The sequence below is a fragment of the Sceloporus occidentalis genome, unplaced genomic scaffold (assembly GCF_023333645.1).
Source record: "Sceloporus occidentalis isolate IW3139 unplaced genomic scaffold, rSceOcc1.0.p SCAF_331, whole genome shotgun sequence".
Classification (NCBI taxonomy): domain Eukaryota; kingdom Metazoa; phylum Chordata; class Lepidosauria; order Squamata; family Phrynosomatidae; genus Sceloporus; species Sceloporus occidentalis.
In genome coordinates, this window is record NW_028317311.1 from 248,750 (window position 1) to 265,187 (window position 16,438).

At 44.9% G+C, this 16,438-nt stretch overlaps 1 protein-coding gene across 1 annotated transcript; it reads right to left on the reverse strand.

The window, feature by feature from the left end:
- Nucleotides 1–1,091: 1,091 nt before the first annotated feature.
- On the reverse strand, nucleotides 1,092–15,502 carry LOC149274423 (cyclic AMP-responsive element-binding protein 3-like protein 1). The gene is made up of 9 exons (XM_089505525.1): nucleotides 15,416–15,502; nucleotides 6,133–6,340; nucleotides 4,683–4,840; nucleotides 4,421–4,570; nucleotides 4,101–4,159; nucleotides 3,408–3,476; nucleotides 2,234–2,333; nucleotides 1,547–1,673; nucleotides 1,092–1,312 (listed from the first exon to the last, which is right to left on the reverse strand). The coding sequence occupies exons 1-9, from the start codon at nucleotides 15,500–15,502 to the stop codon at nucleotides 1,092–1,094; spliced, it is 1,179 nt and encodes a 392-aa protein (XP_089361651.1).
- Nucleotides 15,503–16,438: the final 936 nt, after the last annotated feature.

Here is a 16,438-nt window from a genome sequence, read left to right on the forward strand (position 1 = left end):
GCCATAGTTCCATAGCGTCTGAATCCAGACTTCCCCGCAGCCTTCCTGGAATCTTCAGCTTCCAAACCCTCTCCCTCTGCCCCGACCCCTACAAGAATTCAGAGCTTCTGTCCCTGCAAAAAAAAAAAAAGTCAGACATGTCAGCGGCTCGCATCATAATCGCATCTGGCAACAATTTATAGGATATACAATGTCTTTCGATAATTATTCTGGCTGATTGAGTACAGAGAGAAAATATACTTTTCTCCCTCAGAATGAATGTATCATAAAAAATGGCTGCAGGAATACAAAGTATATATAGTTTGCTAGCAGATGTATAGATTTACATTAGTTAGAAGTGCTTGGTTTATACCTGTATCGTGTCAGGGTGATAACAATTGTATCTGCGATTATTAAGTAGCAATGATAATTTGGTAAGATTCTAGTCAATTTTGGGGACTGTTAGTCCGTCTTGGGAACTGCGAGACTGGATACATCTTTGGAGTACTAGAAGGTCTTTTTCCTTTGATATTATTATTATTATTATTATTATTATTATTATTATCCTTTATTTATATAGCGCCAACAGTTTACGCAGCGCTTAATACAATACATAAATTCAAGGGATATGACAAGACAAGAATTGACAGACTAAGACAAACCGATACATTTGGTGGAGAGAGCCCTGCTCGCAAGCTTACAATCTAGAGGGAAATGGGGTGACAAACATAAGGCATAGAGAAAGGGTGAGAGGTATTGTGGGGGTTGTATCGATGACAAGGAAGTTCTAGCAGCTAAGATGGTTGTGGCTTCTCTGAAGAAGTGGGTTTTTAGATGTTTCTTGAAAGTTGGGAGGGAGGGAGAATGCTGAAGGTTCCTTGGGAGTAGATTCCAGAGATATGGGGCAGCTCGAGTGAAATCTTGTCAAATAAAAAATGCATCTGTCAGGGTCTATCCCTATTGTCCCTGTGGCTGCTCTCTAGCGCATACCGCTTCTACAATAAGTTGTCCGCATACCCATCAAAGGGCACATGCTGGACCTCTTACTTCTTGTGCTGTGCAAAATAAAACCTGATGTCTAAATGAGAGGAGACAAAATCGTGAAAATCTTCTCACCCCTCCTTCGGCCTCGTGAATCCTCTGTCTGTCTGGTTCTCTTGATCTCTTCCTCCCAGGTACTTTTCTCTCTCGTGGGCCGTGTTCTCCGTGTGCCAGCTGAGAGCTGCTGCGTCTGGAGTCCAACTTCCTCTGTCCTGGATCCCCAAAACTGAACTTGATTCATCCTGTGTGGACCCAATCCCCTCATCGTAGGACAGGAGATTTCGGGAGCGGACTGTAAAATGCATACGAAAAACACTTAGTGTTCAATGCTTCCCCTTTTATCTGTATTCTCTGCTTAGTAGTTAAATACATTACGTGTCCCCTACCATTGTCCCCTTTTTTTAAAGGACAATGTTATTTCACAAGCCCCACGCCGTCTGTGTCACCCAACTGGGTTAAGACAGATGGGTCTGGGTCAGAGACAGGAGCAGAATAGACAAAAGTGGTCATCAGATGAGGGTCTTACTCTGGCTGAGGGTGTATAGATCGGGTGTCAACATAGGGGCTGATTTCACTGTCTGAGACCCTGAAGAAAATTCTGGCAGGGATGGAATTATGGAACCAAAGGCAAGAAGGAAGCAAAGCACCACAACCTGCAGAGAGGAGAGAGACATCAGGCCAACAAGATACAGTACAGAAGAGTCTGCGAGTGTTAATAAAGGAAGGGGCTGGCAGACTCAGTGTTACCAAAAGAGCAGCAGGTCCTGAGAGCCTGAGTATCAAACCGGAGAAAATCCCAGGCTGCGTCAGGGCCACACTGGAGAGGGGTCCCTGGCTGTGTCAGTGTGTTATACACGGTAGATGGTCCCCTTGCTGTATCAGTGTTATACATGCGAGAGGGGCCCCTGGCTGTGTCAGTGTTATACATGCGAGAGGGGCCCCTGGCTGTGTCAGTGTTATACATGCGAGAGGGGCCCCTGGCTGTGTCAGTGTTATACATGCGAGAGGGGCCCCTGGCTGTGTCAGTGTTATACATGCGAGAGGGGCCCCTGGCTGTGTCAGTGTTATACATGCGAGAGGGGCCCCTGGCTTTGTTACTGTTATACATAGGAGAGAGGCTCCTTGCTTTGTTCCAAGGACCGTAAGCCTGCATCCCGCAGAATACATTCCAATGTCCGCCTTTGCCTCCCTACTGCACATGAAAATAAATTACCATGAGGCAGGTTCCTGTTTGCGTTGCGGCCAATTTGCAGGGTCGTGGCATCTTCCCTGTAACCAGAGCCTGGAGCTTCTGTAGCTGCTGCAGCAGAGACCTGGAGATGAGAGTGTATAAGAAATCGTTACCCCAAGAATCCGTGTACGCCATGAATCATTACTCTAAGAATAAGTGTACATCATGAATCGTTACTCTATGAATCCGTGTACACCATGAATCTTTACTCCGAGAATCTGTGTACACCATGAATCATTACTCTAAGAATCTGTGTACACCATGAATCGTTACTCCGAGAATCTGTGTACACCATGAATCGTTACTCTAAGAATCTATGTACACCATGAATCTTTACTCCGAGAATCTGTGTACACCATGAATCTTTACTCCGAGAATCTGTGTACACCATGAATCGTTACTCTAAGAATCTGTGTACATCATGAATTGTTACTCTATGAATCCGTGTATACCATTAATCATTACTCCGAGAATTTGTGTACACCATAATTCGTTACTCTAAGAATCCGTATACACCATGAATCGTTACTCTACGAATCTGTGTACACCATGAATCGTTAATCTAAGAATCTGTGCACACAATGAATCGTTACTCTAAGAATCTATGTACACCATTAGTCGTTACTCTGAGTATCTGTGTACACAAGGAATCATTACTGTGGGAATCAGAGTACATATGGAATTGTTACTCTGGGAATTAGTTAGAATTTTTTTTACTACCTGTTGTTTTGTGGTGTGAGCACTAGGTGGCGCATTATGCTCCGGGCTTACAAACTGCGGGGTTGTGAAACTGGTTAAAGTTGAACACAGGGTGACATATGGAAACAGACTGTAGGGCTGGACTCCATGAAGTTAATATGTTAGGATTTTGTTATGCAATATAGCGAAAGAGTTCTTAGACAAGTTAAGTATACATTATGAAAGAGCAGCTCAGCCCTTCTTGCAGAGAATTATGCCACAATGCATTTGAATTTAAGGGGCAGAACCTCTGGCTTTAGTGAATAAACCCCAAATACGCTATCGATTATTCTTATTATTACAATGATCCATTCTTATTCTACACTTATTCTTTTTAATCTTTAGAGGAATTAGATGTAACTCGTATTGTCTTCAGTGTTATGTAGGCCCTCTGGTGGCACTGGGACTCGGATCTCACCTGTTGGCATTCTCCAGCGTCTCCACTTTTTTCCACAACTCACTGTTCTGTGATGTGAAGGATTCTACCCTAGAAGAAAAGGAGCAAGTCTGACATTTGGCAAAGAGGCAGGGTGCATGGACACACAAGACCAAGGCTGGCAGCATGCAGACATCCAAATATAGCTACATTACAACTCCCATCATCCAAAGCCAATCAGAGTGTGACCGAGGATCATGAATTGCAGACTCACAGTCTGCCCAACATTGATATAGACATTAATGCATAGTTTAAAAAAATACTTGGGACAACTGCAGATATATCAATGAAAACCTCGTATTAGAGAGGAGAAGCAAGCATAGGGACAAAAAGAAAACATGCCCCGGATGGACACGGTGATTATGATTAAGATGGACATGCAAATCGTGAAACTGGTGGAAGACATTTAATATTCTGACGAAAGATCTGTTAGGGTGACTTCGCTCACAGTGATGATACCAATGGTTTCAGTAGCTGCGAGTACACCATTAATGATTACGATGATATATATGTATATGTCCGCAGTCCCACATACTGCATTATAATGTGCCGTATCGGCTTCTGTGGTGGCCAATCATTGCCTTAGCACATCTCTCCCACCAGTGGCACATCGCCACAGTTGCATGCCGTATGTAAATACAAGACAAGGAGATGTACACACGTTTCCAAACTCACTTCTTCTCCAAACATTCCACGTATTCCTTTTTCTTCCGTCGACTTTCCTGGGCTGAGATCTGTTGGGATAAAGAGTGGACATCTCAGACTGCTTCCATTCTCCTGTCCTAAGTCATGGAACTGGTAAGGGAACTCTTTATATACTGGTGTTAGAGCACAGGGCAAATCCCTGAGGGCCGGTTGCGCCAGCATCTCCTTTTAATCCGGCCAAAAGAATTGTGATATTACGTGCTTCAAACACTCAAGACAAATTTTAGTCCTAGTAGGGTTGAGGCATTTACTGCCATTACTCATCTTTGCAGAGTTCCTTGATTCCTCACCTTGTTCTTGATTTTCCTGCGCACCCTCTTCAAAGCCTTTTCCTCCGTCTTAGTGAGGGGTAGTTTGGTGGGGATGGGGTACCCCTCAGCAACCAATGTGCGCCTCTCCTCCTCTGTCAGCATCAGAGGTCCTGAAGTGCCTTGAAGCTTCTAATTATTGAAAGATACAAACACATATGATGTACCTTCTGAAGATGGCATGCCCCCCCCCTACTGTCAAGGACCCGACTACCAGCCATGTCATCACATTTGCCCTACTTACGTGGGGAGCAGTGAGTAGGGGTGATGAGGAGATTGCGTGTGAGGAGCGTGGAGCAGGGCGTGCTGGACTGGGTGGCGGTAACGATCGGGGGCTCTGAGATCCATCACTGTCACTGCTGTGGCTGCTTGGCGGAGTCAGAGGCATCATTGCCAAAACCTCTAGAATAGAATAGAGAGGGGAAATGCAAAACAACATGAATAAGAGGAGAATAGGTGTTGCTGAAAAAATACAACTACAACATAAAAGCACCCAGTGCTAGATACAAAAGATCTAAGAGTAGTAAAGTTTATGGGCTTGTTGTGTGACCAGAGTCTTTGCACTGGAGCAGTAATCGCTGGAGTCCCATTTAATGGGCTGTGATTGTTACATTTATACCATCGAGAAATCTTGCAGGGATAGTTACAAAATCATTATAAGATCAGGAACGCTTGACAATAGATCATAATAAATAACAATAATAAATATTCTAACATGGCTATGGGTTGTGCACTTACGACTCACCTCCTGGAACATTTAAGAAGTGGTTTGGGACCCCTGGTTCTGCCTTTATGTGCGGAATTGGAGTTCTGGTATCATTCTGGGAAAGAGACAGGACAGTCGGTATGTTAAATGATTCATATGCACCCTCATGGAAACCAACAGACAGGCCAAAAACAGTACACTGTTCCCCACTTTATGCTCACAAGCATGTCCGGTTATATGGTCCCTTCACTCACCTCGTCATCGGGCTGGATCGTAGACCCCTGTGCCTGTTCCGCGACCGTGCCGCTCTGAGATGGTTCTACCTGTGGCGTCATACCATGCTCCTGCTTCACCAGTAACGAGCACAGCTCATGCTCTAGCACCCAGACGGCACTGCTGGGTTCTAAGGGGCAACACAGATCGGTTAATACATTACCGAATGGAGAGACCTGCAGAGCCCCACTCTGCTGAATATATCTGCAGACCATCACGCTCTATCCTGCCAAACAGATCTGCAAACAGCCCTGCCAACTACCAGCCAACCTATTGACTATATGAGGATTTTCTTATGCTTGGCCCAGGTGAATGACTATACCCTCCCTGGTTTTAGTGTGCTTTTGGTGCTTTTTAGTTTACGAACAACAAAGGAATAATTAGGAATAATATGAACTACAACAATAAAAATACACATGCCTTTTAAATTAAGAAAAACATGTTAGTTCTCAGAAGGTTCTCCCCCCTCTAAAAACTATTGGACAATCAGTCAATCCTTGATAGTTTAATGGCTCTTTGAAGATTTTACCCAACATATGTTGTAGACTGCACTGAACTATCACAGCTCCTTTGGTAAGGGTTGCCGGTAGGCTTAGCTGCCACAGATCACTGACAATGGTTTGGCCCTAAGGATAGTTTGGCCCTAGGTAGCTAAAGTTCTCCCATGTGTCCATCCCTCAAGTGATGAGACGCTGTTGGCTGAAATCACACTTACCGCTTTCTTCATCTTCTTCCTTGATAGTGAGAGCAGGGCTCTGGGGGGCTGAGTCTCCACTCAGTGAGTAGCTATGCTCCACTTGGATGACCGGTGCTGGACTCTCGACGTCCATGTCCAGCAAAGAATCTCGATCCAGCAGAGGAGGGTCATCGAAAAAACTGTTAAATAATTCGCTGGAGAAGTCATCCAGAGCTTCTGAGAAGTGCTGGGAGGATAAGAGAGAGAACTTTGAATTAGAGAACAGGGAATGTATTGATAGATAACAAAAGAGACACAAAATGAGTAGTTACATATGTAAGTTGTGTTGCATATTATTCTTATTCTTTTAAATTAATCAAGGGGGGGGTGGTAAGGGGCTTCTTAGATTTGGGGTTCCTACATGAAAGGATTTTTTTTTACATTTATGTCTGTGTGATGTTAAGAAAGTCATCACATAGATTAACGAGGACTTTTGACTGGTTGGATAGTTTGCGTGGGTAACAGTAACTGTGGACGTGACATGAGTGTCCACCACAGGGATAGGAAAAGTGCCCGGTGTCTGTTGCAAGGTTTGTGAAGGTCCATAGAACATCATTAAATTGTCCACTACAGACCCCAGTAAATGTCCACCATGAACAATGTTGGTGCCTAATCCTGGTCCACCAAGGTTCCATCAGATGTGTTCTGGGCTTCACCTATACAGAGTTGTTTAATGAGTCTGCCCCAGGGGTAAAAGTTGCCTTTGCAGGTTACTTGTTAAAAATTCTCTGCTGAAAACTACACAACGCCATTTTCTGGCTTTGCTTCCACTCAGGAATCTCAATGAATCTCCATCGAGGTGCTTGCTGATCACTCGCTCTCCTTCTGTACCCTACACTGGTGCATTCAGAGACGATTCAAATGGATTTTTAACAAAAATAACCACAACTGGTTAAAAGGGCTTACAAATGTATGGAACACAAGCTAAGACCTTCTGATAAAACAGTGCTCATGGTAGTATATATTTAGATATTGTTAGAGAGGAGATGTTCCTCCTTGCTGTTTCTGGACTATCATTCTGACAATCCTCCTGCATCATCAGAGGAGGCGGCCAAGGATTATGAAACTGGAGTCAGTAATACATAAACGGGCGAACAAAGCAAATTATCATTAATATTCCGAGACCACATTTGGTATTTAACCCCTTTATTTCTTAAGATTCCTATGACACACTTTTGCAATAATTTGCATTCCACCCTAGCACTTGTTGAGTTAACCATTTGCAATGGATTGTTTGCCCTTCTGGCATTTGTTGGGTTAACCCTTTGCATGGCAATGTTCGTTTCCAGTTTGCGCTATATTAGCCTTCAGCATTAAACAACAAGTCACGCTTATTTAGTATTAAATAAGAATGGAAAAAAAGCAGGCACGGCTGGCTCTGATCTATCCCCAGGACATGCAAGTTAAGAATACCACGTAAAGATCATATTTTCAGTTTTATGACACTCAGACGCATGACGGCGTCCACAGTGGGGAACTTTTTCTAACAGAGTCCTCGGCTCCCCGTTGGACGCATGGAGAAGGAGAAGAACGGGTTAATCCTGTAAGAAAGCAAAGCCGGCATGAGAGCTGGATTGGCTGATTAGACCCGCGCTCGAGCCAATGGGAATGGAGTATGGAAAATCAGTGAAAGTTAGTGGAGCTGCGTGTCTGGCTGCAGAACCCAGGAGTGCAGGGTTAGACTGGAGGACATCAGTATTAGTGACTCCGAAACACGCTTCATGGAACGTGTGTGCAAAAGCAACACGGCATGCGCTGCGTGCACCCAATCACAGCACGTTTCAGGCTTTGTACACACTGGGAACACAGCGGAAGTGTGAGCGCACACGCAATATACAATACAAGTGTATGCACACACGGGGAGCGCACAATAAAGCCGCTCACACACGTGCAACAAAAACTTCATGGATTACATATGGAGCTTTTCTCCATTATCCAGAAACGGAATGAAAATGTCGCATAATTTTAGAATAACGTCAGGTCTCTTCGTATTCCGTAGGATTGGGAAGCATGTACCAAGAAAGCGGATCACGGTACGTGGAGAACGGCAATCAGCGAGTGCGCAAATCACACCGATATAAAAAAAAAAAAGCTAAAGCGTACCTGGGGTACCCCACAAAATATGGACCCACCATCAGATCTGTGGGCTCGACCTGCCAGCAATCAACTGGTCACAATCACAGCGGCCCCTATAGTGCCGCTAACAAGGATTTCTAGAAATGATAGAACAAAACCCTACATGTTGTCACGGTTACTTCCTATTCTACATATAATTATAATAATAATGATATATATCATTGTATATTATATTATAATGTATTGGGTTCCTTGAGGCAGCAAAAGAAGCTTGGGTAGCGCATGGTTAACAATTGGCTTCTGCTCCATTTCAGGGACGTAATCAATGCCACTGTTAACTGTGCGTGATTAAATCTCTTAAGGGTTTAGCACAGTCTGCTGCAGCTTCCCGTGAGTCCAGGACCTGCACACCGGCTGGGAGGGAGAGATCTGTTTGAATGGCAGGTTTCCGGCACAAAAATATCCTAGAGTTCAAAAGTAAGAGAAATTGGAAAGACTTGTGCCGGCTGGAGGGAGTGAGATGAGGCAGAGATGGTCGGCAGGTCCAACTGGCTTCAAATCAAAGGAGCAGCTGCTTAAAGCAAAGAAAAGCCCAACTTTCTAACCAGAGCAATGTGTATAACCAGAGCACACCCTGAGATTCAGGGAATGAAGAGACGGAGGGGAGAGACGGAGGGGAGACGCAGAGATGAACAGAGAAGAGATACAAGCAATAGACATGGAGCAGTCGGATAACGCTGAAGAGAAAAGAGACAGTGACTTTGGGACCACGCAGGCAGGGCCCGATCTACCTAATGTATCGCTTCGTATCAGTCTTTCAATTCTAGATTTCTCATATCCTTGGAATATCTCTATTGTGAGAAGCGCTGCGTAAATTGTTGCCGCTATCAAAATAAAAGATAATAATATTAAGAACCATTCGGCCCGCATGTTTTTACCCGGTGTAAAGACTGAGACCTTAATCAGTCGTTGGTCTCGTCTTAGATTCAGGAGCCGTATGTCTATCCCATGCATGTTTAAACCCCCTCAAAATGTATTACCCTCTACCATTTCTGCGGGAAGGATGTTCCATTTATCAACTACCCTCTCATTTAAGTAAACCTTTCTTTCATTATATCTAAGCCTCTAAACTTTTAGTTTTAGATTATGACCTCTGGTTCTAGCATTTCTCCTCCTTCTTTTACTTGTTGGATCCTGTTTTGTATCTAACTGTTTCTATCACCCCCCCCCCCCCTCACTCATCTCTCCTTCAAGCTATACATGAGAGGGACAGGGGAGAAACACTGAGACAGAAATACTGAGATACTGATAATAGAGACATACAGAACTTGAGGACAGACAGACATTGAAAGGACCCATAGATGGAAACGTTCTGTAAAATACTATGGGTCAAAGGATCCAGTATTGGAGAAACATACAGTAAAGAGGATGAAGCCCAAATGCTTCGATCTCTGGAAAAAGAGGGGGGGCAGCGAGCTTCAGCTTTTCCTAAAGATAAATACTTGTTTTTAGGTATGCACAGGACCTAGTGGTGCTCCAGTCTCCAGTAACATGAGCTACATCGGGTGTCACGCGACCAACGGTCCCTTGGGTATCTTGGCTGAATTCAAATGATGGACTTCTAGTAGAAACGTCTGCTAAGTCACCAAACCTAATAGCAAACAAAGACGCTCTAATTCGCTTAAAACTTGTATTTGATTTGAATTGAAGTCTCTTTTGATCAATATACATTGATAAGAAGTTATAAACAAGTGGAGAAGAGATATACCATTTCCACCAAGAGCCTCCACTTACAGCATGCCCCATAAGCATATGGGCAATGCCGCCGAAATATCGCAGTTACCAATATCTGAAGATGTATCTCAGCAGCACAGTACAGAAGAGATGTATCACTCCAAATAAAATCTGAAGCACAATGTATCTTTAGCAATTAAAAAAAGGAAAAGGGATGCAAGAAAAATAGATGTTTAGGTATATTTCATACTTTGGGGTTTTGCCCACCTTTCTCCTGTTTTCCGAAATGTATGAGGTTTCCACAAGAACCATTCTTAACCCATCCATCTGGTACGGGATGCCATTTCAGGGTTTATTTATAAAAGTTGTCTAATCAGCTCTTGAGTTTGGTCCGCATTGAAATTGGGGATACCCTGTGAGTACAAAAACTTACTTCACAAGCCCGCAAGTTGCCCCAAATCCTGCCTTATCTTAGCACTATTGAAATGTGCAAGTTGTCCTCTGCTGGCCTACAAAGGCCAGCAGATGTTGTGAGTTAGTGGAAGCTGTAGTCCAACGTATCAGAAGACGCACGTGGCCCAACAGCAACAAAGAACAACAGGTGAATGGACAGGGACTGAGCAATGTGCAATATTTTAGTGAATGCGGGGAGGATACAGGAGGCTCTTGTGCGCGGTCCAGTTTTTTGCTATTGTGTGACTCATAGGGGAAATCCTACGGTACGGCCAGAAGATGTAACAGAACAGATGATTTATCAGCTGCATAAACCCACAGCAACAAGAACAGAATTCTTGAGAAGCCATGGGAATTACAACACCCCGGCTCATCTATACCCACCGAGTTTACACTGAAAGCACATCGCTGTCTACGGGTCATAGAGGCTCACTTCTCAGAGCGGTCCCTCAGAGGGTCCCAGTGGAAAAGGGGGTGAGGATAATCCAAAAGAAGTTGGCTGGAGGAACCAGCCGGATCTGAGATTAATTATAGGGAGTACTGCGTTGGTTTACAAGGAACATCTGATTGTCCTGAGCAGCCTCCAAATAGCCTTGTCATCCAGATTAACGTGGAAAGCAAAGACATTGTATGAGCAGGGTCTACATCTCACACGCCTGGAGAAACATGTTCTCCAGATCCTTATATCCTCTGCTTTCACGATACTCAGACCATGTTAGAAGAAAAACTCTGGGTATCAGTTCTGCAGATAAAGCTTCATGGGGGTAATAGGCTGAAAATGGGGGTCAATAAATACAAGGCACCCTGAATTCTCAATAAGAAGGTTTAGATTGAATGCAAACAGTCCTACACCATATGCTTTGAATCGATACCTGTCCTGTTGTCCTAGAATGCCTTAGTGTTAAGCTGTATCCAGCGTGCCAGGGGATCCCCCCAACCCCCCGTAGATCTTGTGGATTCACGGATATACGTAAAATAAGTATCAATATTTAGACATTGCACCTTGTTGGCATGCCAAGTTCTGTCCTACATTAAATTGCATTGTGTGTTTATCTGCCAGACAGGGATTAGGTTAGGTTTGGCAGGTTTTAAGGCGCTGTTCCACTTACACAAACCATTAAGCCTTTTCAGTTTGTGTTGCCTACTTTTTAAGTATTTGCCGCAAATATTAACAGGAGGCAAAATTTTACGTGATTAAAGGATTATTACAGGGAAGGATTTCTGGCACTAAGAGAAACAATGTTTGCAATGTTACAATTAGTTTTGTGGAGTCGGTGGAACGGCATCTTTAACCCTGGATACCTAGGAATCCTACACGCTGCCAGTCGGTCTTATATAAAGTAGCTGCGTAGAATTCACACAAGGACATGATTACATACATTTGGTGCTTATAGACTGGCACGAAGGAGCTGTCAATGACCGCTCTACAGGGTATGGAATTAGGAGGTGACCGGTTAAAGGGATAGATGGTCGGAGTTGCTAAAATCCATCTGCAACCTAGTAAGGATGCAAAAGGTTGTCTCGCAGCCTGTGCGCTTCTACCACTGCAGCTCAGGGACCTCACCTCCGCCTGGTGTTTGCATTTAATCAAGGAGATGGTTCAGTCACTTAGAAAGCTCCAGGATATGTGAACCAGGATGGAAAATGTCAGTGGTGGGGGAGGAAAGCAGAGAAAAACAAAGAGGGGAGGGGAGCAAAGAGAGTGAAGGAAAGAGACAGAAAGTTAGACTGGAAGATATATATTACATCATGCAACTTATTAACTAATTAACGAACGAAAACAGTATTTTTAGAATTACAGAATGGGATATCTGCATTCGTTTATTAAACTATGGGACTAGGGACTGTTTGCGATAATACTGTAAGTCTGGCCCCTAAATCAGCAGAGGGCAAACCCCCAACTTTGCAGGAGGTCAATGAGTCAGAGACTGACCCCCAACTTTGCAGTGGTGCACTCAGTACGAGGCTGACCCCCAACTTTGCACAAGAGCTATGTTGCAGGGGTCAATGAGTCAGAGACATACCCCAACTTTGCAGGTGGTCAATGAGTCAGAGACTGACCCGAACTTTGCAGGGGGTCAATGAGTCAGAGACCGACCCCAACTTTGCATGGGGTCAATGAGTCAGAGACCGACCCCAACTTTGCATGGGGTCAATGAGTCAGAGACTGACCTGAACTTTGCAGGAGGCGTTTGGAACTCTGCGGTAGCCTCTGTGCAATAGACAGACCCTTGGCTCTAAGGATTTCTCAGTACGAGACTGTCGAGACTGTCGTGTTGAGCATCAGACAGCTGACACTCTACAATAATTTGTGTCAACTCTCCAGGGTTCCCCTCCGCAATGACCCCACGCACTCACAGCAAACTCTCATAACTGACTGTAAATATTTTCTTAAGGCACTTCCTGGATTTCAGTTCTGTCTGAAGACTGTCATCTGTACTGACATTTCCACGCTGTGAGGTCCGGCCCACCCCGATCACCCCCTTCCCCCTCTGGTCAGTACGTCTGAGGTATGTAAGGGCCATTTTGGAAAAGTTTGGAGTAGGATTGGCATAAAACCAATTATTCGAAAATTGTTAGTTCCGAATCATAAAGTACTAAAGAATCTTGTTAGAAAGACAGCAGGGAATTCCACTTAAGTTGATGACTTAACCAGAAGATAGATAGACATCCTACCCAGACCCCCGTGCCCCGTTCTTGGAAGGAACGCTACTCAACTTGAGAACCTTACATCATCTGCACTAATGAATTCTGCCAGACACAAAAATTAGAACCTCCAAACAAACCTTAGTGTTAGACATCTTCAGACAAGCGGTGTTAAGAATAAAACATTGCAATACATATAATTCTCTATGATTACTGTGATCCATATGTAGGACCAGCAAGGACCCTACTACTCAAACCAACCCCTGAAAAATGACCTCAACCAATGATGTCAACCACCAGTTGGGGACCTAGTGACCCAAGACAATTGTGATCTACACCTAACACAACGTTTCGTAAATCAGAGACATTTACCATCAAACCATCAAAATTCATCAACATCATGAGATGACTTGAGAATAGATGCCCATCTACCATGGCAGATGTCAAAATCTTGCTTCTGGCCCCAATAGTCAGACAGAAAACTGCCCCAAATCTTTGTTTGCACCCGAGCACTGACCCCACATTAGTGGACAATCACCAGCAGGCAAGCCTAAACCCCAATGTCAACAACACTAGATCAGCAAGGCCGGTCCTAAAGACCGTGCGACTAAACCAAAGGTAAGGAAGAATGATCCCCAGTTAAACATAACTAAACACTTTCTCAGGAAGAGATATTATTAGTTATTCTTTACTTATCCTAATGTAATCATCACTTAACTCCAAACGTAATCTCAGACCTCACCAAGAAACCCACAAATGGTCGATAAGCCTGAAGGACACAAAGAGTTTAATCTCTGAAACAAGAGCCAATAATAAAAAATAAACATTGTTAAATATTATTATTTTCCTTTTAGAGGAAGAAAAACTCGCTACATTGTACATAAAAACTCTCATACTATTTTGAAACAATGAAGTGCTGACACATTGTCTGTCTGGATGGGGTGGACTCTCCGGGGGGGCTTGGTGACTCACATTGTCCAGGATACACTCATAATTTGTGCTTCCATCTGCTGCGGACCAGGATTATCCTGAGCATCATGGGACTTGTAGTCCATAGCAGTTGGAGGACTAGGACTAGGTTGTCTATCATGTCATTAATGGAACGTTGGGAGTTGAGTAGTGGAGTTTACGAGCGGATTACATTTCTTGTGCTGGATTAAAACTCCCAGCACTCTCAGCTGGTCACGAGACTGTTATGGGAGTCCAACGACAGCTAGAGGCGGGGGCATATCTAGCATAGTGATCCAGTCATAACAAGCAGCGAGGTACAGGGGTCAGGAGCGGAGGTCACCTGTATGGCAGCTTTGGTCAGAAGACCACGACCTTTGCCTTTATAACCCAATGGTAGGTGGTTAAGGTGTAAGCTTTATGGCCCAATTCTATGGGCAGTTAACCATTTCCTGCAGGAGGAGGGGTATAAGTGCTTCCCCAAAGGCATTTAGGGGATTGTTTTATAATATATATATATAGAATATCCTGAAAGCAAAGCCGTCTGGTACCCAGATCACCCCCATTTTCATTAGAAGAGGGTCTGATTATCCATTCCCATGTAGCAGCGAGTTCCCAATGGCAAAAAGGCCACTGTACACTAAATATATATATCTATATATATATATATATTGGGGTCTTAACTAACACTAGCCATCGTGACCAGTCCTGGTGTCTCCATACAACACAGCGGAGGACAGGCTGCTAAGCGGTATATCGTGGCCTATTGTAGAGCCTGTAAATTGACGAGAAACCCGGAACCCCAATCCTGTGAAATGAAAACACACAGAAGAAAAGCGAGCGGCGGCTTTCATGGGAACGGCTGCCTGTGATCCGGTAACTAGAGATGACAGCTCTGCCTCGCTGTAACAGAGCCTGAAGCACTACACAGCAGGAATGCAGAGAGTGAGCCCAAGAGCATGCAATCCACTGCAGCTGCACCAGATGCACAGGCTTGATTTGGGTTTGTGTCAGGGTTCTTGGTGGCACATTAAAAGGTCAACTCAATTATTAATGCTTGCTGCAAGTGACTTGTTATATCGGCCTCTCAGACAGCAAAGTATCCAATAATAGCTATTTTGCAATTCAATTTAATCATTTTTTGACAGCCGATCGGCCCCATTCGGCCCCCGTCTAGTCGCCCCTTTCTACTGTTTCTCAAACAAAAATCTGTTGTTGGGTCTTGTCTTAGATTCAGGAGCCATATGCCTATCCCATGCATGTTTAAATCCCCCACTGTATTAGCGTCTACCACTTCTGCTGGGAGGCTGTTCCACGTATCTATCACCCTCTCGGTGAAATAGTTCCATTACAGTCTGTCTGTCTATATTAGTTACTTCCACACACAGACGGGTCACAGTCTTACCACATTGCTCATGAAATCTGCCTCGGTGAAGTCCTCAAGCTCCAGGAAGGGGCTGTGGAAGTTCCTGTCCTGCGGGACGCTCTCCATTGTGAGTCTTAATATCAGAATCACCGGCTCTGACTGTCACCCATGGGAACCAGAACTGGGGGCTGGGGGGGAAAAAGGGGTCAGGGGCTAGTATCGGGTCCACAGACCATGGGGCAGAGGGGTGATGCCAAAAGTGCAGCTTGCAGTCCAGCAGTATGCGATGGGTGCTGGACTGGAGTGCAAAAAGGAATTGGTGGTGTGTATGGGGCAGCCACTGGGGTATTCGGTAAATAGGGGGCAGGGTGTGGGGTATAAGGGAGGTAGGCTGTGGGGTATAAAGGGGGCACGTTGTGGGGTATAAGGGGGGCAGGATGTGGGGTGTTGGGAAGGACAGGAATTAAACAGGCAATACTTGGGGTCAGCAGGTACTGGGTTAGGGGCAATAGGGCTACAGAGGGGGGAGTGCAAGTTCAGGGGTGCAGTGATGAAGATAGGCGAGGAGCGCTGGGATGACTGATGTGGGGTGCAGGGGGTCGGTGGGTGCAGGGATTGGGGCTCGGTGGCGGGTGTCAGGGGCAGCCGGGATGCCCAGGTGAAAGTGGGATGCGGGCTCCTGTGTTCTCTCCCGGCACATGCTAAAATGCTCTCCCAGCCTCGGTGTTTGTCCCTCCCGGTCCCGGGCTCCGTCTGTCCGTGTCTCCCGGTGACTCTCTCCAGCTGTCAGCAGCAGCCGGAGCCGAGAACCCTCAAAACACGCCCTCCTCATTAATATGAACAAATACAACGGAATATACCGCGTCAGGCCACGCCTCTTCGTTAATATGCATATAGGCCAAGCATATGTCACGCCCTAATCCTGGTGTTAACACTTTCCTGTCTGTAGCTCAGCCAGCAACTCCTGCACAGTAAGTGATGGTGATCTAGTGAGTGTGATGGATATGTGAGGTGGTTAAATTGTGCCCTGATACCCTGATAAATTCCCCAAAAGACACTGAA

What these genes read in the sequence shown, in the direction of transcription:
- LOC149274423 (XM_089505525.1), bottom strand. Translation starts at nt 15,502, where the DNA reads ATGGAGAGCGTCCCGCAGGACAGGAACTTCCACAGCCCCTTCCTGGAG. An exon ending in CCCTACTCACTGCTCCCCAC is followed by an intron (nt 4,571 to 4,682) that starts GTAAGTAGGGCA and finishes TTCAATAATTAG; the next exon opens with AAGCTTCAAGGCACTTCAGG. An exon ending in GCAGGAAAATCAAGAACAAG is followed by an intron (nt 4,160 to 4,420) that starts GTGAGGAATCAA and finishes TTATCCCAACAG; the next exon opens with ATCTCAGCCCAGGAAAGTCG.